This window comes from Gavia stellata, chromosome 19 (genome assembly GCF_030936135.1).
Source record: "Gavia stellata isolate bGavSte3 chromosome 19, bGavSte3.hap2, whole genome shotgun sequence".
NCBI lineage: Eukaryota > Metazoa > Chordata > Aves > Gaviiformes > Gaviidae > Gavia > Gavia stellata.
The window spans coordinates 17,121,430-17,147,263 of NC_082612.1; the positions used below are offsets into that span (position 1 = coordinate 17,121,430).

A 25,834-nucleotide genomic window follows, 5' to 3' on the forward strand; every position below is an offset into this window, starting at 1 on the left:
CTGCACACCCACTGATTCGTACTTAATGGATTCAACACTCAGCGCTACCGTCTCTTGAAAGGCTTGACCCAAGCAATGGACAAAATAACTTATCAAGCTTTTCTATTCCCCAGATAGTGCAGAAAGTATTTCATGGACCTGTTCCAAATTTAGCAGGATGTTAAAAAACCACACAGCCACCAGATAAGTAATTTGTGGGGCAGCTAAATCAAAAAGCTAGGCAGATCCTTTAAAAGAGGCCTTTCGGGGATTTTGATTTGATAATGTTTGTATCTCTACAATTAATCACAAAATAATGAAGGATTCAAGCCATCACAGTCAGGGATTGGGAGTGTGAAAAGATGCATGCTGTGCATGACAAGAATCAAAGCGCCAGAACAACTCCGGGAAAAAAGCAGAATATGAAACAGTTGATATAAGTCAGAAACATCGGAAACTTTCAACCTGCAGCAGCTTAAGCAAAGCCTTTGTATACAGCCAGTCCCACTGATTTTAATGGGGCCACTAGTGCAAATAAAAAGCTCCAGGCAGGAGCCTCGCTGCCAGACCATGCATCAAGCAACGTGTCGGGAGAAGCCATCAGGACTCTAACTGATGTGAGATCAAATCCTCCATCTAAAGACACAGTTCTGTCTGATTCTAAAACTTGGAGCAGATGCTATTTCAGAAAACGGGGATTATAAGCCACTGTTAAATCCAGAGCTGATTTGAGTTTTTTGGGGGGGTTTGGTTTGGGGTTTTTTTTGGGTATGTGACGTACATCTTAAATGTACTGCTCTGGAAAGAAGTAAAACATCCGCTGTCATCAGACCTTTTTACAAGCATTGTTTTAGAACTCTATTCCTATCTCATTCAAGATCAGTTTATCACATTGGTTTCCATCATCTAAATTAACAAGCGGCACAATGAATAGTTAACATGAATTTTGAGCTGTTTCCTCAAACAAGACCGATATTTCAGTAAAGCTTCCAAATACATGACAGAAAATTACCTGAAAAAGAAATAAAATATTAACACTTTGTTTATCTTCTGTTTCCAATTTCTCAGTTTTTGACAAATGGAATTGTAAGCTGAAATATTCGTGGAGCCTTTCCAACACAGATAGCTGATACCGGTAAGTTTTTTCAAACTTAGTGCATTATTCCAAGTTAAATCTACCTTGGCCATGCGTAGGTTGATTTTCCCCTCCTTCCTCCACCAATGAGCTGTTCCTCAGCATTTCTTCAAGGCAATACACACGGTCACAATGAATTAGAGTTTTCATTCCCACAGCCATCCTCTGGTGAAATGCCAAGTGAAATACTAGCCCCATGGAAAGCAAGTGGGAACGGTCATCGATTCTCATGAGGGCAGATTTCAACCCCCTGACAGATTTTCCTCCTTGTTAATTCGACCGGTAACAAGTTTGGTTTTTTTAAGGAACTGGTTTCCCACATCTTAACGAGATGAAATATTAGTTCTTTACCATTTCACCCCATTTTCTTCAAGAACTGTCAATAACAAAGTATTTATTGACATCATTTCCTCAAAACCAAAATGCTTGCCTTTTGCTGAGCGTCCGAAGAAAATTTTACCTACACTTAACCATTTAAAATTACTCAAGAAATGTCTAGAATGGTTCTACTGTTATTAATATTTAAATAATCAAAAAAAGCTTAGTAAGGCAGCCAAGGATATCAGTTAGTGCAAGATTTTATTCCAACTAATACAGAGAAACTGAAGTACCTGCTGATGCAATAGAGTTAAAAATGCCTTATAAGTTTTGTGGTTTATTACAAACACAAAGATGAACAAAAGTTACTAAATTTATCAAAAAAAAAAAAAAAAGGGCAAAAAAACCCCAAACAAAACAAAGTTAAACAATGGTGTGACCTTTTTATCTAATGTTTATGGAAATCTAGAAGCAGCAAGTAAGCATCTCACTGGTACATGACACTGATGGACATCAAAAGGCAGCACAGACCTCTGAGAAGCACTGACACTGCTCTATCCCTTCTCCTTCTGCCGTAAACATTAAGTATAACCACTTTTCCCAAAATCTGAAAAATGACAAACTAAAAAATGAGTTGCCAGCAAAGCCTAAGCAGCAAAACCATTGTCATGAACACTTTTATTTTCAACGTGAGCACAGATTTTTCTGGGATTAGTTCAGCGCTGAAAAAGCTCATTTACTGTTCAGATAATTTCAGCTCCTACGAACTCTGACATGTGAATAAATGCTCATCTGAGTAGTCTGGTTGAGCTTACATGCATGAAGCTACCCACTTGACCAAAGCTACTTTTTCCACTTACAGTATGAAGGATCATCCCTCTGTGGTTACATGGAGGGGAGGGAGTTTTGCTGAAAGGTTATCTTATACCATTACTATAAGGACCTTCTAAAAATACTGTAATTTTTAAACTTACTAGCTATTCATACTCTAGTTGTACATTGTGTTTAAGTCTCAATTCAGAATATTTTTCAAGTATATAAATTACATTTCCTAGAAAGCATTGTAACTGTTTGCAAAGCTCATCATGACTCCCTCAAATGTCTATTTCTGGTATCATAATATACTTCAAGAAGTTTGCACATTAAATTCTTAGCAAGACTTTTCTCTTTTTATTTAAAAAAAGTCACAGCTTACATGACAGCTTAACTTTATTAGCTCAAAATTCAGCTTCTGTTTTCATTTCTCCGTTTCCCTTTATATAATACATCTAACCCAGAGAGAGGGCAGGCTGTCCAGGCTAGGCACTGCGGCATGAAACGAGGATAATATGCCGCTTCCTTCTACTTCCATACTCGTTTTTGGGATCAGGCTTTAGTCCTGGCTTCTGAACTATGAACGCTGCCGGGTGCTGTGTTTGGACCTCCCTCTTGTGCCCGGTTAATTTGGAAGCTCATACTAGGATACAGAGGGAGTCCCTCTGCAGAATATCCAGCACTGACGCAGGCCGCAGAAAAATAAACTGAAGCCCAAATACAGGATCTTCCAATTTCTTGACTTCGCTGGTGTCAGTTGGTAGGTTTTCAATAGGCCTCCTATCATACTTTTTTTTTTTTTCCCTTCCCCTCCTCATTCTGGGAGCACAGCCAATCCCCAGCACAGCAGCTGACTTTCCCCAGAACTAACTAGAAATATTCTGATAGACTCTATTTATAGACTCAAAAACTTAGGACTGGAAGCAGCCAACCAAATTTTTCCATTCCTTGCTCCCCTCCGCTATCTATCTATCTGTCCTGGGCTAACCTAAAGTCCAGCCTTCTGTGTGTCTCAACAGGGAACTATCTTACGCAGGATAGGTATATCAGAGGCACACACACCTCTTACACATCCGAAGCACCTGCAGAGACCCTTGCTTGCAATTTACTGAACAGGCTAAAAGAACATGAATCCTCTACTTTATGCCACTGTAGAAAGTATTCACGCTGATCTTCTCTCCTGTCATTACAAATGGAAGTTGAAAAAAAAAAATAAAAAAAAAAATACACATTTCTGTAAGAGATTCTACCACCTGCACCTCAGACCTCTGCTAACTCTAGAGACCAGTTTGGACATGCACATCACTTCTTTGTTTACTTTGACAAAACCAATAGTAAGAACGAACTTCTTTTAGCAGGCTTAAACAGTGGAACATACCTACTGGCTTTATTTTTGTTGTATTTTTTATATATACGTATACACACATACATATATATAGCTAATACTCGCAGAAATCAAATAAGGTTAGTCCCCATTAGTTTAGGCACAGTACAAATACACAGTAAAAGAAAAAACGCGTCCCAAAGAACGAACAGTATTTCAGCTGACTTGTGCTCAGACATACGAGTCTCTAAGTTTATTTATTTACAACACTATCAGATTCTGTGGAGCATTTCATACTGCAGATAATCAAAATTGTAAATTTTGAAATAGAAAGACTAGTGTGCTCTGGAAGCAATACCCGGCAGATCTGATTTTTACTTAACCTTACAAATGTTGCTAGGAAACCCTACTCAATATTTACTTCAAGCCTTTAAAGAAACAGACTAATTCATACTAAGCTACCGGTGGGAGCTTTGAGGACTTGGCGGAGAAGCCCCAACCTAAATTTACTCTTGACACCTCACTTTCCTAATCCACAGACCTGACGTAATATAGAAATACAATTAAGAGTTGGATATGTAGTTACCTTACATTTGCAGGACCTGTACAGATGTTGCAGGCAGCGTAGACAAAGTAACTGAGACAAACAAAAAGTTCTGCTCTTTTGCTTGGTTTTGTGTATACTTAATTAAAAAAAAATTATTTGCATTAATGCAAAGTCTTCTACAAATGGCAGATGATTTTTATTTTAGTGGATAATTTAACAAATTCCATCATCAACTCTCATGCCTAGTGGAGAGGTACATGGTACCTCATCTGCCTGTGTGAAAAATAGGACGAAGGCTAGATTATACCAAAACAGTAAATGGGAAACATCTGTGCATTTACTGCTGTCTTTCAAACTGATTCTATGAAATACATCTATAAAAATCAGTCAAAGCTATTTCTTGTAAACCTAACTGATGGGATGTTGAATATTCTCAATTTTTAGTCATGTCAGACAAAACCACAAGTTTTCCTAGGATCTGCCGCACTATATTGAACTTACATCCTCTTGTGCCACTACCTGCTATTTTCCTTGCTCCTATAAACCTTCTCTTCTTTTTCATTAAATTATATTTCTTATTCTTCTGAATTCCTTATTTCAAGCTCATTCCTATTTGGTCCTGAATATTTTTTCTGCTCAGCATGAAAACTGCATTCATTTCTATTGACTTACTGATTTAAGTCATGCCAACATCAATATCGCCTCTGAGTTTGGGGTACGCCGCATGATGGAAAAAAGCCAATATACATCCCAATCAGCAGTAACGCTTCCTATGGAGTTAGGTCCACTGCGAGCTCAAAGCCTCAGGTGTCTTGAGCAGAATTTGGGAAGAACTATCAACATCCACGCTGCCAGCACTGGTGTAGAGAAGTCCCCAGGAACACCAACTGACCCCCACCACTGCTTGCGCCCAAAAGCCCGGCGGGGGCTGCCATCTCCTCATGCTTTAAAGCACGCCGGCTTTGAACGTGAGCTTGGCAGATGGAAGACCTGGCTTCTGCGCTGCACCAGAGTCGGCTTCGTGGACCTTGCTGTAAAGACTTTCTTTTAGTAAGCACAGTATCAGCTTTTTGTGCTGAAGCAAGCAGAACCTGAAGCATCTTGAGATCACAGAAAGGGCTAATACAGGCGGAAGGACATGGAACAATGGTAGAGGACTTGGAGTATCTTGTTCATCGCGGTATGGAGGGTATGAAAAGAAGAAAAACATGAAGCTCCTCTTAAATCAGTGAATGAGCTCAAAACTCACCTGGATCCTGGTATTAATTTGTAACAAGTCAGCACTGTAAGATCGGTTTGCGACTCTTTTTCCTGTATCTATCTTATAAATAGACTTAATGGCTGTAAGTCAATTACAAGCCACTAATACATCACCTATTCAACTCAGTTAGCCTCATATTAAAATTAATTTATCAGACATCTGCGATATGTAATTAGCTGCAAATCAATAGGTTTACTTTACAAAAATTTATTGATACACACGGTAGGTTTTTTCCCTGAAACAACAATTCTAAGTCATTAAATTAGTTTGCCTAAGTTACAGCTGCTTGTAAATACTTAACACAGCTGCCTATAATCATAACAATTCCGGTTTCCTTTACAGATTAGTATTATAATAAATATGGGAGTATCTGCAAACCGTATCTAGACCTTTCAAATAGTTGAAAAGAAGTGAAATCCACTAATGAAAAAACAGGATACAGCCTATTTGTCACTTCAGTTTCATTTCCTATTTCCAGGATTTAATTCAGTTGTTTTTAAGATTTCTAGAGTGCTGTGAAGAAAGAGTAAATAGGTACTCTGCTCATTCTGGACACAACTTAAGAACAAACACATCTGCTGCAAACAGTGCCTCCAGTTTTTCTGTGGAATAGTTTCCCCTGCCTGTAACCCTGAATCTTTTTTCAATTACAGATGCCTGAGTTAACAGGTGAAAATGCAATTAGCACACAGGCAGTATCTACATTACAGGCAGTGTGGTGCAATAGGAGGAGATCTATCGAGAGGAGCGGTTGGTCCCGAGGATCCACTACCCACTTTGTAGGTGTCGCAAGGGTTATGCTTCAGGCCAGCTCCAGCCAGGTCCCACGGACAGAAGCCATTCGGGTCTGGAGTGCCTTCAGCAGTTCCTGGAGCGCTTTTTTCATTCACTGCTGGCTAAGAAGTATCTGACTTTTCACTCCTCGGCTGCCCCATGATGCAAACCACAGCACAGAAGATGGGGGCAAATGGAAGATTCACTTCAAAAGCACATTTCTGATCCAAATAAAAATGCTAAGAAACACTTACCAAGTCTGTTAGCAGCCTTCTGCACACAGTTAACTCTTGTTTATGTTAGGAAAGCAATGCAGGACAATTTGCAGACCCACAATAGCTGCAGTTTTGGTTCCAGAAAAAAGAAGAGTAAATCGGCAACTCACTCTTCACTCGTATTTCTATATAAATTAGCACCTCTGTTTTTTTTTTTCCTTTTTAAAATAACATGTCTATCCAAAACACTCATCCTCCTTGCTTCTTCCACCAAATGGGTTTAATATGAAATGAGTAACAGTCCTTTATCTCATTATCTGCATGTGCAGTTTGAAGTTGTCATTACCGCATATTTAATCAAATTTTCAATGCCTCATCTCCTTTTTACTGTCAAATCTCCAAAAACATAAATTCCAAGCAGTCTCGAGAATCCGAAAGGTTAGTTGGGAAACAAGCGCAAATCAAGTGCATTGTTTCATTGCAACATTATCTTATGTCATTAGTTGGCAGCAGCCATAAAGCTCTGGACCACTTCCAATATTTACTTCCATACACTGAGTAGAAGCTGACACGTCAAACCCCCCCACTTTGTTCATCTTCTAGCTAGTTTACACAGATTCAGATTAAAGTAAGGATTCGAAAATCCTAATCAAATCAATTGGAATTATTCTGTTTTGTCATCATGTATCTGAAGAAAAGAGTACAGTAAAGCTGTACAGAGTTTATAGAGCTGATCCTGCAGCACTGTGGTTTTACTTGATGCATTTTACAGCGGGGCAGTCTGCAACAAAGGTTCAGTGCAGGGTTTTGACAAGCCAGTCACATTCAGTAACTTTTTCTAATCCTTAAGGAATGTTTATTGGCCAATATTTGTTTTTAATTATTAACTTAAGAAAGCCTTAGTGCTCAAAAACAACAAACAAATTTAAAACGAAAACAACAAAACCAAAACATGGCGCACCCCAAACCCAAACGAACAGGCTTCCGGCTGGGGGGGCAATCCCCAGGGAACCAGGGAAGAGGACCTCCACCGCGGCATCCCACCAGGGCATCCCGTCCTTGGGAGTGCCCGGAGAGCTGCAGGAGCTCACACAGCTTCAGAGAGCAGTTTTACTGCCCAAACGGATGGACACAGACACGCATGTAACAAAGGACTGTGCCCAACTCTGGGACAAGACCTCTTGCCTGTTGTGGAAGGTGACACCTGCAATGGTCCAGAAGCACGCATCCCTTGACCAATGGGCCAGAACTGATGACGTGTGTTTATTTTCTACTAAACAATAATAAAAAAATAATGGACCTTGATCCGTAGACACAGCAAACATAATACTATATTGTCTTCAGATGAGACTCTCTAATTTTCCGGAAAGTTTTCACGTATCCCAGGATCGACACCTGTGCAAGGTTTTTGTTGTTTTAATTTTTTTTTAATTTATCCAAATGAGTTTGAATGTTAATGAAGTTAGATCTAGCAAAGCAGATCTGAAGCTACCGTTAGAGGAAGAGCTCCCTAACTGCTCTAACATGCTGCACACTCTGGCACAAATTTAATTTAGTTTAAAATAATGAAGCTGACAGCTCAGATAGTCTGCCTGGAAACAGCGCAAATTTCCCACCCACCTTCATTTGCAAGGTCCCTGGCACTCCAGGCTTCAAGAACGCTGAAGTGCATGACAGGTTTCTAGAGACAAGCCTTCAGCAATGCTAAAAGCGAGATCTCCGACCTTTCGGAGCAGCTCATACTTAAACTCAAGCCTCCTGCGGGAAAATAAATATTGCTGTCTTGAAGCCCCAACCTTAAGGTGCGCTTCCAGAAGCAATCCCTTCCCTGCTCCTAGTCTGAGGGCAGTGACATGAAACTTGACTAGGAGACCAGGTCCCACCTCCAGCCTTCCTTCGGTCAGACAAGAGGCCGTGTTTGAATGGGGAACATGACGAACCGCCTGCAGAAGAGCCCCCTCCTCACTCTCTTACCTGCAGCAGCACTAACGAAGAGCTAAAGATACAAACGCGATTGATTTTTTCAAGGTGAGACGTTGCCAGAGCAAACCGGGGCTCGCCGGTTGTGAAACCAGGTTTCCAAAGGGCTCGGAGAGCACAGGTCTCAGTAAGGACGCACCGGGTGACGCATTCACACGGGTACACGTCCGCGGCCGCCTTGCGCAAGCTCGCAGGGATGCACGGGTGCAGGCAGCTGCCTGCCACAGCAGGGCAACGCGCCTCCGACAGCACAGGCGCTTCAGTCCGTTCTCATACCAACGAAACTCAGTGGCTGCCCCTCTTCCTATACAACCTGAATCTGCCATCAAGCAGCACAGCACAACTTAAAAATTAATGGAGCACAACGCTGCTTTGCCTAGAGAGCTGCTCCAATCTCCTTGGGGCACTCCCAAGCCAAGACCAGGACAGTTTCTGCGCACCCTCCATCCCAACCCTTCCAGGCAGGTGCAGAAGAAGAGCTGGCAAAAAGCCATGAAGTACTGTAGCGACGGGTTTCGCAGGACTGCACTATCATCTTAGCACAACACGGTATTCAGAAAACCATTGCCAAAAATGCTAGCAAGACCCTATAGCTCAGCAGCTGGGACAGCCAAAATCCCAGTCAGGACAAATGTAGCTACTTATTTCCCAATTCTGACCGGTGATTAAAAACTCCCAGACCACTGATAGATTATACTGCCCCAAATAAACCTCTATATACATAAATACATACTTACTTTGTAGACTTAAGCCTGAATATGAACCTGAAATGGTCATACACACACACATAAATGGAAGTAAGATATTCTCCCAAATCCAAAAGAATCAAAAAACATTATTAAAGATGGCAGATTTTTTTAACCTCTTTTTCAGAAACCTAATTGCTAGAGAATTGCTTTATAAAGCCACCACTTTTAGAAACTTGGCACAGCACCTCTCAAAAGCAGACAAGGAAAGAAAAGCAAAACAGAAAAGATTCATGTGTCCAGTCCAAATTTTAGCCTAAAAGCCCATTCAAAAAGTTATTTCACCTCCAGACGCAAGTAGAAAGTATTGTTTAGAAGACAGAATGGAAATGAGTGAAGCGATATAAAAATTGTCAGAAACATTCAGCAATTAGTCTGAAATTTGCTTTTTAACCTCAGGGCTGTAACTCTTTGATCTATTATTAATTATCACTAACCACAATCAGCAGCGTACCCATGCATCTTAGGAGAGTGTACAAATTCCTATAAGCCATTTTACATATTATCCACAAATACTGGATTCCATTTCTGCTCAGATGTTCCAACCAAAGCTTACTTTTTTCTTTTCAAAGAAATACCTTAATATATATTCACCCTACGCTACCCCACCTCCAAATATGAAATTTAAATTATCATTTTTTTCCACGAAGCAAATACAGATTGCAAATTTATAGAAATTTAAGTCAGCAACCAGCTAACAACACATTCTAATGTAATTGCAGGAGCTTAATTCACAGTTTAAGATGAAGAAATAAAATTCAACTTCAAGTTATTCTCTTGCGACCTACCAACAATCCGGGAACTTCTGTTATAATACAATTCAGTAGACACAGTGTCTTGCAAAATACTTGTTCACATACTGAATAGATACAACCAATGTTCCTGATCCTTTTAAGAATCCAGAATCATCAACAGCATGGTTTGGGTTTTGTTTTTTTTTTTGGAATGGTGGTGGTGTTGTTTGTTTTGGGGGGTTTTCTAGGGGTTTGGGGGGGGGGGGGGGGGGTTGTTTTGTTTTTTTTTTTTGTTTTAAATCCTTCAGCACTGATTTCAGTAAAGCAGAGAAAGACAACCACCCAGATCACATCCTTTCAGAAAACACACTGTTAAGCTCTGGTAAACCATGTTAATAAACTTCAGTTGCAAAAAAACCCAAAAACCCAAAAATAAAAACCACCAAGGTCAAAGCTTCCCATTTAAAGAGACAGTTTATTTGAAAACTTTGTCCTGAAAGTAAATCAACTCTCAAGGTTTTGTAAAACTCCGGGGTTCCTGAACAGAAGGACACATATCACGAAGGATGCGCAGGCACCCTCCTTCCAAGGGCAAGAAGGGAGTGCCTCCTCCCGAGCACGTGCACAGCCCGGCACAGAGCCAAGAGCCGCCACTGCTGCTCTTGCCAGCAGCGGGACCGGAGCAGGCTACGTTGGGAACTGCTGGCATGGATAAACAGGGCCTTCCCGACCTATGATCCCTTCCCCCGTAGCGTCAACTCAAAAAAATATGCCTTCCTCCAAGGTCAGCCCGTCTCCTCCAGCAGCAAAACCAACATGATTCCAGGAGCAGAGGGCTTTGCTGAGGACCCAATAGTGACCTTCCACCACAGTTTGCACTAGCAGGGCAGCAAGCCGTCAAATCATGCCAGCGTCTATTTAGGGTGCATTCGAACGCGCCCAATGATGCTGCAAGGACTTGGTCAATTGCACACAACGGAAATACTCCTCATTTCTTCTCCACACATCTCTCTCACTCAGAGGAGACTGCAGCTGAAGTCATTCATATGCTGAGCACCAAGCACTGGGTAGCAACCAGCTGCATGTGAAAACTGATAAAAGTACTAAACTTAGACATATTTAGTACCTGTTTTTCACATACTCTTTTTAGTTCCCTCGTCGGACCACTTTTATCACTCTTGTACAGCCATATTGTAAGACACATTTGCCAGAGAACAAGTTATGGTACTATACTCATCCTAAACTGTGGTATTTTCTGACCCCTGAGAGCTTAAATCTGGAATCACAGCACTCCCCTGTTCTCCAAGAAGTTTTGCTTGAAATCAGTCCACTATTAATTCCAGCTCCTACAACTCTGTTCAAAGACGCAATACATACAGTTAAAAAACAGAAACTGCCTCTTAAAAACACACCCTGAAAATACCAATGCCGAGATTATGGCTCGACAGCACATTATCTTTTAGCAGAAACATGCGCTTAGGGTATTTCATAGACTCCGTTCCCTTTCCCTCCCTTCAGTTTGTTCTCATGCCCACGTCGCACCACGCTGCTCACCAAGTTGCACTGACCTGTTGGTTTTTAGAGCTTCCGAGTAAACTGGATCAGGAACCCGACCTGGCTCTCACATACAACTCGCCCAAACAAAGGGCAAAACCAGAGTCAGACCAGACGAGGCATGGCCCAACAGTATATTTTGCCACGGCAAACAATGTATCATTGAGCTACAAATGACACCCAACAGCAACTGCTACTCCAGCCTGTGTTCAGCAAAGCACAACACATATCCAGAAATCTCATTCAGCTGGGCAGAGCGCTTCACAGCAGGTTTAAGTTCTACTGATGCTAAGTGTTGGTTGAGTAAGGACAGGTTATTGAATCACAACTTAACAATTTACTCCCTCTGCAGACAATAAGAGTACTGCACAAGTATTGATACCGCTGCAGCAACCCCTATGCATGCTTACCTGTGTAACTGCAACGCATATCCCATACAATAGGATGGGAACATTTTTATACAGTACGTATTTCAGACAACAGTGTTTTCCAGTCCTCATTAAAATGGACTGACCCATATTGTCAGAATATGCATAATCAAAATTTCTTCTGCTTGCTAAAACCTGTGTGCGAAGGCGATCCCACCGTCCCCTTTTCCAGTCAAAAGAAGATATCATAGTGAGATTCTCTATCACCAAAAGGGATATAAAAGCTAGGAAACAATCATTAACTATTATCAGAATAAACTATGGCAAACATATTTCCAACAGCCAAGTATCCCGAAGTTCAGCACTACCAACTGGTAATAGAAATGTTTTAGTAATACACAACATTACTTATCCCCACACACAAAGAAAGAAACAACCCCTAGATACTGGCATACAAATTGAGAGCGGAGCTCTTATTTCCCCATATTTGGAAGATCCACTCATTTATGGAGCACAATTTTCCAGCAACATGGACTTCTCCCTGCCACAGCACAGGAGTCAATTGATGTGTAAAATTCTAAGGGAAAATAAGGCATCATTAGCTGCCACGTTTTCAAAAGATACTTTATACAGATTTTGAACTCCTCAATAGAAAGAGCAAAACAAAAAAAGAGCACCCTCAACAAAATAACAACAACAAAAGTTGTAGAAAGTACGAGGCTGTTAAGCGCATGCTGGTATGCTAAGGAGACCCTTCAGACCTCCTGGCCTGACATATTAATACAGACTCCTAACTTCTTTAGTGAGAAGTAAAGACACATACGTAGAGGTCCCTGTTGTATCAAGATTATACCCAGAGCTGTTGAAAATTACACAAAATTAAACAAGAACCTACAAAAACAAGTATAAATTTTCAAATTGGGAAAAAAAAAAAAGTACAGATTTAAGGCTACAGTCTACAATATTAGAGAATCATGGGTGAAAAAAGTTTGCACAGTAGATTTGTGGGAAGCTAAAGGGGAAAACAGTCCTGCCAAGCATGGAGAATATTTTAAGAGCTCAGTCTTTTTCCCATAAAGTCTGTCAGAAAACAAAACAGAGGTCAAGGCCATTCATAAATTCTAAAAATAATATTTACCAGACCTTTATCTCTCTGGCAGGTATAATTCTGATAAGTGACCATTCTAGATAATATTTAACATAAAAGTTTATTTACAAAAATACTTGCCAGAGCCTGAAATCAGATTTTAACCAGAATCACCCACTCAAGTCACTGAAGGTTACACGTAAATGAAGATCATGGTTTTGGGTTAGTTTTTGGTTTGGGTTAGGTTTTTGGGAGGGCTGCTACAAGTAGGGTCTATGAAGAAAATGCTGATCCATGTGAATGGCTCAGGAACAGACAGGTATGAGAAGTCCTTAAAATATTGTCAATGTTTGATCAAAGATTTGACCATAAACCCTAAGAAGTCAATGACAGTCTTTCAACTCCTTTTAATAGGCATAAATTAGACTCTAAACATGAAACACTGTTTTGAAGAGGAATCTCCTTGTCTGGATGACAACAATTGAAACATAATTCTCGATAAACATATGCAATTTATGTTAAAACAGTGAACTTTTTAAATAATAACACATCAAACTTTGTGAATTCGTCCCACACTGAATTACACCAGTGGAACCGCCAGGAAGAAATGACAGTAGGAGTATCAGCCCTTTGTTTCCACCACAACTGCTGAGAAAAGCGAGTATGTATGCATACATACATGAGTTAATATGGAAATTAGAGGGAAAAGGCACATTTGCGGAAGAAGCTTTAGGTAAGAGCTAACGCAGCAGAAAGGTCATCCTTCTCAATTTTTACTGTTGTTTCAAGCAACCATGACATTTTCCCAGGCCATTTTGAAAATTGCATCATTGGCACGATCAGGAGGCTTAGGCTGGTACCCTGACTCAGATGAGCAATCACCTTAAAGTGAAATCTTATCTGGATTCTTAGTGTAGGTTTTCATCAAGACATCGCACAATCACACATACCTTCTTTTTCCAGCCCGCTTTGCTATTACTTAGTTCAGAAACCATTATTTCTTAGAATTCATGGAGCGGGGATCTATACACACAGACAGACAGGTATGATTCATCCTCTATTAAAAATTAAACATGTACAAATCTTTCAAAGACAAAGACATGTTCTGCATGCGTATCAGCAGAAGAAAAACATTTAAAAGGCAATAAGGGAACTTGGTTTTGCTTAAGAGGCTCTCGCTCCCCAAACACCACAAGATGCAATGTTACCACCAACTAACTTAGAAAGAACTGTAACTGTGGACATCAAATAATGAGAAAAAGAGAAATGTTCTAGTTGACAGTGGCATAGTCAATAAGGTAGCAAGGCATTTTAAATGCCTAAACTATGTTTACTAGACACTATCAGCAAGTGTAACTGACTCAAGAAAGGTGACATTCTAATAGGGAGAAAAAGATCTGATTTTTCACAGTAATATTCTAAAGATTCATTCTCAATGTGAAAAGTCTTCTTCATTCCTGGTCACCCACTCCTTTTCACCATGTAAGCTGCAAGTCAGAAGCAGTCCAAAAAGAGTATGTCGAAGTTCAGAAAAGAATGCTGCCAAAACAAGATCTATTCAACGCTGGTCATATATTGGCTTTAGAGAACCATGTAGCCTATTTTTTCCCTTCACTTTAGTCTTTGCTTATGGCAATTTATATTGCAGGATAAGTAGACCTGAAAAAAGATGAAGACTTTGAATACCAGAAACTTTAAAATACTGCAGGCTTTGAAGGGTTAATCACATCCTGTAGAAGTTTGCAAAATATATGATGCTGATATGGTTGACACACGAGGAAAAAACCCTGACTGGAAGGAACTAGGATCTGGTTTGGATATAAAGTGCAGAGGTGCGATGGCTGCTGTTCTGACGACGTGAAGGAGGAGAGGCTTTGCAATCCCCATACCATGCTGACACGGGACAGCTGAAACCCGCCTTGGGAGGTTGGGTCTGACATGGTTTTCAACTATGCATGTTTTATTACAACTCTTTGGAGCATGAACAAACTTGCACGTGATTTCCTCTGTTTTAGCTGGAACACGGCACAGAAATGAAAAGTAAAGATCAACTTGAGGTTCATTAGCAAAAGCGAGCTTTACATGTGTGACATCCTGTCTTAAGTCTTTATGACTTGCCTCGTCAGCAGGCAAATATCTAGGCAGGCACCTACGCATTCAAATCCTGCTAAAATGACCTCTACGTGAATTTACCTTGAAACTTGTAAGGGCTTTGCACTGGTCCCCAGCTGCACCTGTTAGCATAAAGCCACTGCCAAGCAGATTAAGAGCAACATTTAGTTAAATAATGGGACCGAGTTAAGAGATTTGAAATGATGACACACGTCCTAATCTGAACTACGGATCAGGATGCCTGAAGTGTCACAACCCTGCAGGTCTCCATCACCTGAAGAGAATTCCACACGTGCAGTACTAGCTCTGAGCGCTAGAAATTTCAGGATTTTACTCCTGCAAAGTAACAGCTACACTCACCTGCACCTCTTACTGAGATACCAGCTTAGAGAACAAAGACAGACAAGCGTATCAAGCCTATGTCGTCATCAAGCCTGATGACACAGATGATCCATTTACTGGTCTAGAGGTAAACGGATGAGAAGAGCTACCGTGGACTAATGTCAGATCGGAAGACTCCTTCAAAAGCCTTATGAGAAACCGTCATTCAAAACGCAACTTTTGATGACAACCACGCTCCTACCAGCGTTTCCCTGTTTATTGCGCCTCGCCCTGCAACGGATGACAACCTTGACTCAGCGCAAGCAGCACTTACTCACTCAAGAGCTGTCACGGCTGGCAGGAGCTACTTGCCCAAGTAAGAGTGCTCAACCACATAGGCAGTAAAATATTGGGTCTTTATTTTCAGGCATCCCATCAGTCTTCTGGTAAACTTTTCTCTCTATATAAATAATGCAATTTACGAAAATTTCATCAAGTAAAATAACTAGAAAACAGTAACTTCATCTTCCTTGATCCAAGAAAGCACATTTAAGCCAAGCCTGGATGATAACATATACCGAGCTACAGGCAAAGTTCAGCATGAAGGTGGGATACAGCCCTTGCAAGTTGAGAAAGGGATATTAAAAAGTGCACTCTCTAGAGACCATATTTGAAATGGCCAAAGAAAAAGTGAAGTATGGCTGGCAAAATAAGGAGATTGTAGAGGTATTGGACAGATCTAAGAATAAAATGGAAATTTCTAAAGTCTTTTCTTTCCTCCCAGGTAGACAGGCTGGTTTTCCTCCTCAAAAGCACCATTATTTTATGTTTTTCACTGCAACACTAATTTTTCAGAAATATTTAGCATCATACAAATATGGAAAACACTGTGCACCCTCTTCATCCCACCCCAAGAATAAGGCAGACGTTTCATTCACTGAGGGCAGTTGCGTATCTCACGATGAGAAAAAAAGACTTGAGAAAGGTAAATGCAAATTCTGTTAGCGGCTATTTCACTGAGCTTTAGCACAAACCTTTGGTGAGCCTGTTTGACACACGAAGAGGCTATGTAACTATTCTAGCTCAGTCCTGCTGTCAGATGTGCTTAATAACTTGTAATATTGACTATGAAACTAGACAGTTTATGAAAGTAAGCATCCTTCGTGAGATACATGAACACCTGTTTGCTGAAGAAGTACGTGCTTCCACGAATCAGCCAAGAAACACAAATTGAAATGACACTTGCATACTTCTCTTCCACCAAAAGTGAGGGGATCAGTTTAATCCATTTATCCCTTTCAAATGCGTCAAGTTTTAACAGCCCTCCTCCTTCTGGAGGCATTTTTCTATATATACAAACCAAATGTTCCTACAGTTAAAACACAGAAATAATATGTTGCCACAGGCTTGTAAGGTTTAGTTTTTAAACTTAACCAGTTAAAGTCAGGTGCAAACTTATAACCACGCATCTTTACAAAAACGGATTCCCGACACTATCGTTTTCTTATCCTCATCTCAACATTTCATCTGAGGTACAACACATTCAAGCACCAGCTAAGAAAGAATAACCATTATAGGACACACGAGAGCAATTTTACTAAGCTCTCATTATGGGAAAAACAACATTTATAGTAGTAAGAGCTCATAAACATACTAAAGCTACACTTTCAAATCTAATAACAATGGAATATAATATGTTCTTTTTAAATATTAAAGCCGGCACTTTGTTTTTATTAAAGGCAGAGTAAAATACAGCAAGAAACCAGCAAATCTAATGATAAGAATTGAAACGCAAACAAAGAATTATGCATCAACTTGAGAAATACCACCCCGATCCCCATTTTAATTCACGCCTTGTTTGTTTAATGCAGGGAAAGAAGAAAAAAAGAAGAAAGAAAGAAAGAAAGAAAAAAAAAAAGTAGTGATTTGCCTGCTTACCTGGACACGTTTTCTGGAATGTACTCTAGAACTGGATACCCATCGTTTCTTCTGGATGCCAACTCCGAATGCGACTTCCAGGTCTCCACTAGTGTGCTGACGGGAGGGAACGAGCTCAAGTGCTGAAACGCCTGCTCTCGAGCAACCGGCCGCGACAAAGATATCGTGCCTTGGGCACCGATCCTGTAGTGAAACGATTGTCCACCTGAATTTACACCCACAATGGCAGAGGATGGTATACTGTTTTCTTGGTAATAGCTGCCATCGTCAGGCTCCTGCTTAATTCCCACAGGTAGGCCTGGATTTGGAAAACCGCTACCTTCACAACTTCCATCAAACGAAGAAACAGGTGGTCCTAAAATCCCAGAAAGAGAGTAATAGTCTTTGTCATCCATAAAAGAAAAATACGAGCCATCTGTAAATGGGAAAGGATTTACTGTTTGATTCCCTTTGAAAGAGGCACCAGAACAAGGATGCTTGGCCGACTCTTGCTTCACTGGTACTGGAAAGGGGGAATCAGAGTTTATTTTGCCGCTGTCGCCAATGCACGCGCTGCCAAACGAACCGTCTGGCTCGGGTTTTATGAACTGAACAAGGCTCATCTGACTGTTGTTGGAGATGGCATTCTCCATTTCCTCCATCTTAGGAAACGTGAGTTCTTGAGCACCCTTGTCTTTTGTTTCCGGACTGGGAACGGTATCTTGGCTTCTGCTAGGTCCCGCCGGCGTGCCAGAAGCCAGGAATCCTAGGGAGTTGTTTACGGGGCTACAGATGGACGATCCCACAGTGCTAACCGCTGGACTAGAACGAGTGGACCTATTGTTGGCATTGGAAGGGCTGGCGATGGAGCTCCTCGAGTTCAAGTTCGCGGGACTGGACACAGAAGATCGCATAGTGATATTACTGGGACTCGAGACGGGAGATTTCACGCTGCAATGACTGGGAGGACTAGAAATCGGTGATTTCATGCTACTTATAGGGCTAGAAAGCGGAGACCCGACGTTGCTAACGTGCGCAGGACTGTGCAACATAGAGCCCCGGTTCTCAACGTTCGGTGAGCGCGACAAAGGGGTTCCCTGGCCGATGGGGCTGTGCACAGCAAAGTTCCCGAAGTTAGCAGTAGTTGAGGACACAGAGTTAACTCCAGCAGGACTACACACCGAGGAAGCCATGTTCTGAGGGCTGCAGCCCGAAGGGCTTTTCTCTTGACACACGATAGGGCTTTTGACAATAGCGTGCATGGCACCACCGTTCACAGCGCTCCCAGAGTCCGACATCAAAGACCTCAAGGGCCTGCTGGCGCTGTGGAGGGGAGAAGAGCAATGGCCGTTCTCCTTGTAGAGCTTCACCAGCTGCTCCACATTCTGGTAGATCTTTCCCGGGCTCCCCTGGTTCTGCTGATCGTAGGGATAATCGGCGTCTCGTATCGAATCCATATATAAACCCATGGATTCGGCCACCGTCGCTGACAGCTCCTTTGACTCCGTTTCGGTTTTGATGTCAGAGGGCAAAAGACCAGGCTGGCTGCTGTCTTGCTGCAGGCAGGAGAGTAGCTCAGGTTTTTCTTTGTTGTTTCCTTGAGCACTGCTGTTGGCAAAAGCACCGGCAGCACAGCTTACGTTTACAATCTCCATATAGTTACTGGCATCAGTCTGCTCTCCAGCACCTACAGAAGAATACTCCACAGACTGAGAAACTTGACCCCACCGTCTCTCCATATCTAAGCCTTCTGGGTAGCTGTGGTATCCTTTTGTCTCCATAACTAGCAAAGACACATACAAAAAAGTAAAATTAATAAATGACAGTGCAACTTCCTAAGGAAATTTCCTAATTTCCTAAGGAAACAAGGCGCATCCGCTCACTCTGTCTATCCTCCTGCCAGTCCCGCTTCCCTGCCTCATCCGTCATCTCTCAACCATTTGTCCAATTTCAATCAAACCGAGGGAAAAGGTCTCACGGATATGACAGCCCTACGGGTTCTGAGAGAAAACCTATCAGGAGCAAGAAAAGACCCAAATTATTGCTCCCGGCCCTGCCCCGAAAGGAACGGCTCGGCAACGTCAGCACAACGACCGCTCACCCTCCCTGGCCACAGCGCCGTGGCCGGTGCCGGCAGCACCGTGGGCTGCCCCCCAGCCAGGGGCCTGCAAGGAAAAAAGGGAAGGGGACAGCAAGGAAGGAGGGGAACCAGAGAGGTCCTGAAAGGAGGACACAGTGGTGGTGGCAGGCAGGACATAAACCCCATGGGAATTGCTCATCGCAGCTCTGCTCCTCCAGAAACAGCTCCGCTCCTCCAAAGACCTTCCACCACCATGCTAGAGGGACAGCAAAGCAAGAGAGGCTGGTGCGCCAAGAGGGTCTCTCCTCATCATCCAGCGGAACACAGGATGCTTTAGAAGGAAGCGGCAGTTCCAAGGGGCCGGGCGCTGACTTGCCCCTTCACAGCTCTACAAACTGCTTGTGCAGCCACCGGAGGAGACACGAAGGATGGGACTGAGCGGGGAGAGAAGCAGCGCGGAAGTTGAATGGGAAACGTTTCTGCTGCAGAGGAAGGGGATCAGATCAGGCGGGGATGCGTGGCTAGCAAATGGATCCGTAGTTCTGCAAACCTCCATGGCAGCCAGCAAGAGGAATATACAAAGAAAAGTAAACATTGTTCTAAAATAGACCCTAAAAACACCCCTCCCACCCCACATGCCACTCTCTTGAGGTGGGGAGCAGGATGCATGACCTAGCCTCCATTATTCTGAAAATCACATCTAAGTAACAACAATTATTTTTCTTTTAAGGAATTGGTTCACAGTATCATTACAACTGTGGAAACTCAGGTGCCAATAGTTACAATGTCAATACTATGCAAATACTTCTTGCTTCCAGAATCTATTAGTTTTCCAAAATTTAATTTAGTGTTTAATACCTTTACTTAACACTACTTAAAAATGCTATTTTAAGCAAAATTACAAAACCAAACCAAACCAAAAAAAAACTTAACGTGAATGACTCAAATACTGCTTTGCCCTTACTTAGAACTATGGCCCTATGCCTACATTCCCCTCAGGCACAAATTTTATTAGAACATCATCACGTGTATCAAATCACATTCCTATAGTCTAAAATTTTCAGACAGAAGCGCCTGCTTCCACATAAAGTCACTCCCAGATAATCACCTACCCCTGATTTAAGTGCTGAGCAAGCCTAATTCCTAGAGAAATCAATTGCAGCTGTGAGCGACCAGCATTTCTGAAAACCAAGGAACTTAGTTAAGGCTTAAAATTAGGATGTAAGTGAACGTTAACCCTCAGAACCACCAGCAGAACCACTGCGTACCAGGAAATCTCACTTATAGGCCTAATGTTACACTGGCGCAGGAGCTTTGTAGCGACCTCTCTCCCACAGCAGTACATTTCAAACTTCATACATAAGCAATAGGCGAGCACACTTTAAAACTTCAGCAACTAAAAATCTGGGTCACAGAAAGGGGAAAAAAAAAAAAAAATTAAACGAAAGCGCCCTGGTCCCGCACGTCCAGAGAGAGAGGCACTGTCTGGTAAATATATCCGAGAGGATCAAAAACCAGCAGAGAGATTATTTGTGGCCTGATAGAAGTTCGGTTTAAAATGACAGATACAAATTAGTGAGACTGCAGCAGCAAAGAGATTTTTTGGGAGCGCTGGTTTCTGTCAGCGCCGCGCGCCTGGGCGGATAGAAGAACGGAGCGATCGCCTCAGGGGCTGCTGTCGGCGGAAGGGTTCGGTTCTGCTCTCCTAGACGGAACTTACTACAACTTGACCGGCGTGTTTATCCACGGTACCCGCACTTCACCTACCGTGCCTTTTTACTAACTTTCACTAAGTGGATTTGGCTAAAACATCCACCGACCACAGCACGAGCTGAGTCGTGCTACGTATCGCAACCGAGACCGTCTACGTCCCGTAATTTGCAGGAGGCAGCTTGTTTTACGAGCAGAGCAGTTTCTCCAGGCACAGCCCCCCACCCCAAGAAGTACTCGGACACTGCGAGTTCTGTATGTCACCCCCAAACACATCACCACGCACAGAGCCCTCTGCGGTACGAGTCGCCGATCAATCAGGCATGAAACCAGTTTCGCAGCGACAGCCAGATGGAAATAAACCGGAATGGTACCTGGTATCCCTGCAACCGAAAGGTCACCTAGAGACGGGAAAATCTGAGGTAAATCCCCTTTCACAAAGACTGAACCGCGGGCTGAAGCGACCACCCGCTCATTTCTCGGTGTTTGTAAACCGATTTTTCCTCCCGGTTTCCCTGCCCGCCAGCGGCTCGCCGGGCGGAACACCGCCCCGGGGCCGGGGTCTGCCCCTCAGGGGCGGGCTGGCGTTCGCCCCCTCGCCCCAGGGCAGCGCGGGCAGGTGGGGCGGCAGCGCTGCCCCCCCGCCACCGCCACCCGCGGACCCCCGCGGCGGGGGCCCGCCCCTCCCTCCTCGCCCACACACGCGTGTTAGCAACCACGCAGGCAGCGCGCGCGCCCTTATTTCCCCACCTGCCCTACGCGGAGTGGAGCATCGCCGCAGCGCCCGGGCGGAAAGCGCCGCTCCGCGCCCCCAACCGCACACCCACCCCCCCCGGTCCCGTCCGCTTTCCCGCAGGTACAATCCGGACTGTCACGCGTGGGGGGGAACCCAGCAGTGCCCGGGAGCTCCCTCCCTCCCTCCCTCCCTCTCGCAGGCGTCCGCCGGGGGGTCGGCCCGGGGCGGGGGGGGGGAACCCAAGAGCCCAAACGCGCTTTCGGCCGAGCCCGCCTCGCCCGCCCCCTCACGCCCCCCGAGCGGCGCAGGAAACCGCTTTTTTCCGCGCGAACGCCGCTCCCCACCCCCCACAGCGGAGAGGGTCTGGGGTATCACCCTGACACACCCCCCGAGGGCACGGGCGGGGGGGGCGCCCCCCCCCGCCGCCCCCCGAAGTGCCCCCCCCCCCGCCGCCGCCGCCGCCTCCCGCCCCGCCACACCCCGCCAGCCCCACCTCCCGCTGCGGGTCGGGGAGCCGAGCGGCGCCCCCCGCCCCGCGGTACCTGTTGCGGCGGGGCGCGTCCCCGAGCCCCCGGCGGCGCGGAGGGCGGCGCTCCCCCCCCCTCCCCCGCCTCCCGCCCGCGGCGCGCCGCGCCGCCCGGTGACACGGAGCGGCACCCGGGAGGGGACGGGAAAAGGTGCCAAGTCCTTTAAAAACATGTCACATGCCCAGATAAAGTTCAAGTTTACGTCCCGCCCGCCGCCCGCCCTCATTGGCGGGCGGGACGCGGAGCGCCGCGCGGCTGGGGCCAGGCCGCCGCCCCATTGGCTGGGGCGCCCCGTCAGTCACCCGCCGGGCGACATGACTGATACAAAGTTGCTGCGACACAGGCTGGAAAACGCATCTCCTTAAAGCCGCAGGGGCCGCCGCGGCCGCGCAGCCCCGCGCAGCCGCCGGGCGTCAGCCCCGCCGGGGAGCCGGGGCCCCCGCCTGCCGCCCCGCCCGGGGGCGCCCCCGGGGGCAGGGTCGCGGGGCGGCGGACCGGGGCCCCCCGCGGGCAGGTGAGGTGCGCGGGGCGCGGCCGCCCCCGCCCGGTGCCCGCGCCGCGCCGGCGGCAGGGCCGGGCATCGCCTCTCCGCCGGCCCGGGATTTCCGCCTTGCAGCGGCGGATGAACGTGCACGGTACTGATGCGGCGGTGATTTAACCGAAAAATAATAAAAAGGAAAGAATAAAAGCGGAGCGGCGGCGGCGCGCGGGAGGGTTCAAGGACTCGTCCTCCGCTCCCCCCCGGGCTGGCTCCGCTCCGCGGCACCCGCGCATCCCGCCGGGCGCCCCCGCCCGCTGCCCCCCCCCCCCCCCCCCTCCGCGCAGGGGCAGCGAGAGGGGCCGCCGGGACGGCCCCCGGCCCCGGGGTGCTGCCGCCCGCTCCCCCTCCTCCCGGGGTCTCCCCCCGCCGGTGCCCGCGTCCCGGCTGCAGGAATACCCTTTTCCCAGGGAAGCGGAGAAAAAAAAAAACCAAAACCCCAAAAAACCGACGCCGAGCAAACTTTTAGGCGATGCGCTCCCAACTCGCCCGGCGAATACCGCCCCCAGCCCCCGGCCGGCAGCCGCGGAGGCACGCTGCCCAGCGGCCCCGGCCCCCGCCGAGCCCCGCTCCCGCTCCCGGCCCCGACCCGACCCCCAGGTGCGGCCCGGGCCCGGCGGGGACAGCTCCGCGGCCCCGCAGGGTGACGGAGGTGCCCCCGGGAGCGGGGCGGGTGCTGAGCCCGTCGGGGAGCGGCAGCGCCGCGCACCTTCGCCCGAAATCGCCCCCTGCGCGCACGCACGCACGCACAGAAACGCGCAGAGCCGCGTACGCTCCGGGGAGCGGGGCTTGTACTCCACCGCCCCAGCGAGAGAGCGCACAGCCCCGGGATTTGGGGCGTCACGTGCCCCCCCCTCGGCTGCACGGTCTGCCAAATAGCGACCCGCACCCGCGGCCCCGGCGGGCACGGGCCGAGGCGGCGGCGGCCGTTCTCCGACCCGCGGAGCAGCCACCGCCGCCGCGCTCCCCCGCGGCGCTGGCGCGGGCGCTGCCGAGCCACGGACGTGTCCTTCCCGCGAAGTTTTCACTGATGGGGACGGGACCGGCCGTGACCTGGATACGCCCGCTGGGGTGGCGGACACCCGCCCGGCCCCCGCCGCCCGCCCCTCGGCCCCCCGCGCCGCTCCGCGCCCCGCGCAAGGGTCCGCGCTTGCACTCACCTCCCCTACGACATGGTGGCGCGGCGGGAGGAGGCACGGCCCCCGGCTACTGCCAGCAAACCATCCGAGAGCCCGCACCGCCACCAAAAAAAAAAGGGGGAAAAAAAAAAAGGAGGAAAAAAAAAAAAAAGTACGCGGAGGAAGCGCCGGGAGCGGGGCCGGGCAGCGGGCAGGGCGCTGCCGGCGGGGTGGGCGCGGAGGGGGCCGCGGCGGCGGGGTGCCCGCGGCTCGGCGCGGCGCGGCTCGGCGCGGCTGGGCGGACAGCTCCCACCATGGACGCCTAGGTGGGTGGGTGTTCCCGCGGGTCACACCCTCGCCCGCCGGCGGAGGGGAGCGGGGGGTGGATCCAGCACCGGCGGGGGGATTTGGGGGGGGGGGGGGAGAAAAGGGGGGAGCGGGGAGGGAGGGGGGAGGGAGACACCCTCCCCCAAAAAATAAGCAAACCCGAAAAAAAAAAAACTTATGTCATTCCAGGTAAAACTCCCATCTGCGCCACCAAGGAAGAGGCGGGAGGAGAGTGGCGAGGGTGTAAACTTTTTCCTCCCCCCCCGCCCCTCCCGGTGCCGCCCGGCCCCTCGCAGCGCCCGGCGGCCGCGCCGCCCCCGCCGCCCCCTCCCGCGCCGCCCGCCCCGGCGGCTCCCGGCGGCGCGGCGCCGCGGGGTTTCTCACGCACGGAGCCCGCCGCCGCCGCGGTTCCTGGTTCGCGGAGCCGCCGGAGGAAGGGAAGGAGGGCGGGCGGCGGGGAGGCAGGGCGGGCGGCGGGGGAGGAGTGTCTCCCTTCCCCAGGCGGAGCGTCTCTCCCGGCCCTGGCGGCGGCGGCGGAGCCCCCCCCCCCCCCGCCCGCCCCGCTCGGCCCCCGGGCGGGCAGCGCCGCGCGGGGCTCCCGGGGACGGCACTGCCGGAGGAGGCTGCGCCCCCCGCGCTGGGCCTGCGCCCTCCTTCGCCCCCCGCCCCGCTCCGCTCCTGCCAGGCCGGGCCCCCCCCCCCCCCCCCCCCCGCCGTCCCGGGGTAACGCGGCGGGGGGGGCGCGGTGCGGCGGAGCGAACCCGGCCCGATTTCAGACGTAAAATAAAAGAAGTCGGCGCTAACGTCGGTACTGGTTTTAAAAGAGCGTTTGGCGTGCGGCGAAGGTCTTTCAGCGCTGCCCGTCTCGGAGCTCGGGGCGTTAAACGTCTCTCCATTTAAACATCTTCAGGAAAATAAGTTGGGCGTTGGAGGGAGGAAAAAGTTGGCCCCATTTTAATACCCTCCGTGAAGTCTTTAAAGACGTAGAAGGACAGCGCTCAGAGAGGGAGTTCTACCTGTGCCCAAGCCTCCCTAGGATGGAGGCCTTGGAAAAGGCGAGGATTTTATCCGCTCCTGTTTGCACCCGTCAAAGTTTGTGGGTCACTCGGTAAACGTTAAACAGGGGAGCATGAAGTGCTGGTGAGGGCAGACTTGGAGGTAACGGCGCGTTCAATACCTTAATTTCACAATTAGTTTGCTGTATTATTGGAAGCAAATCATATCTCGCTGTGCCTACACGAGAGCTCTATTTTTAGCCCTAACGTGGCTAAAAAGGAACCTACTGAGATGTATTATAACACCGAATGCGAACAATTCTCTTCTTTCTTTACTCATTTCGTGTCATACATCTGGTTTGGAATACAGCTAATTTATTAATCGAGCAGAGCTCCCGCGGATGGCTTGGAGGCGGCGATGGCAAGGCAGAGGAAAGTTCCACGCGACTCCGCGAGTACCCGGCAAGTCACAGCCGTGCAAGAAGCACCCAGGCACGGTGGGTGGCTGCTCTATCGGTACCTGCCGGACCCAGCACAACTGTTCTCGGTTAATTTATAGTAAGGGTGCGTTTGGCTGATGGGTTGCACTTCTTTTGTCTTACTCTTCCTGCTATTCTT

At 47.2% G+C, this 25,834-nt stretch overlaps 1 protein-coding gene across 1 annotated transcript in view; it reads right to left on the minus strand.

Moving 5' to 3' along the window:
- NR3C2 (nuclear receptor subfamily 3 group C member 2) overlaps positions 1-23,968 on the minus strand; it is a 210,103-nt gene extending 186,135 nt beyond the window's left edge. The window contains exons 1-2 of the mRNA XM_059826712.1: positions 23,937-23,968; positions 17,207-18,968 (exon numbers count right to left, since the gene is read on the minus strand). Coding sequence (XP_059682695.1) covers positions 17,207-18,966 — 1,760 coding nt within the window. The 5' untranslated portion in view covers positions 18,967-18,968; positions 23,937-23,968. The remainder of the gene's footprint in view (positions 1-17,206; positions 18,969-23,936) is intronic.
- Between the last annotated feature and the right edge of the window lie 1,866 nt (positions 23,969-25,834).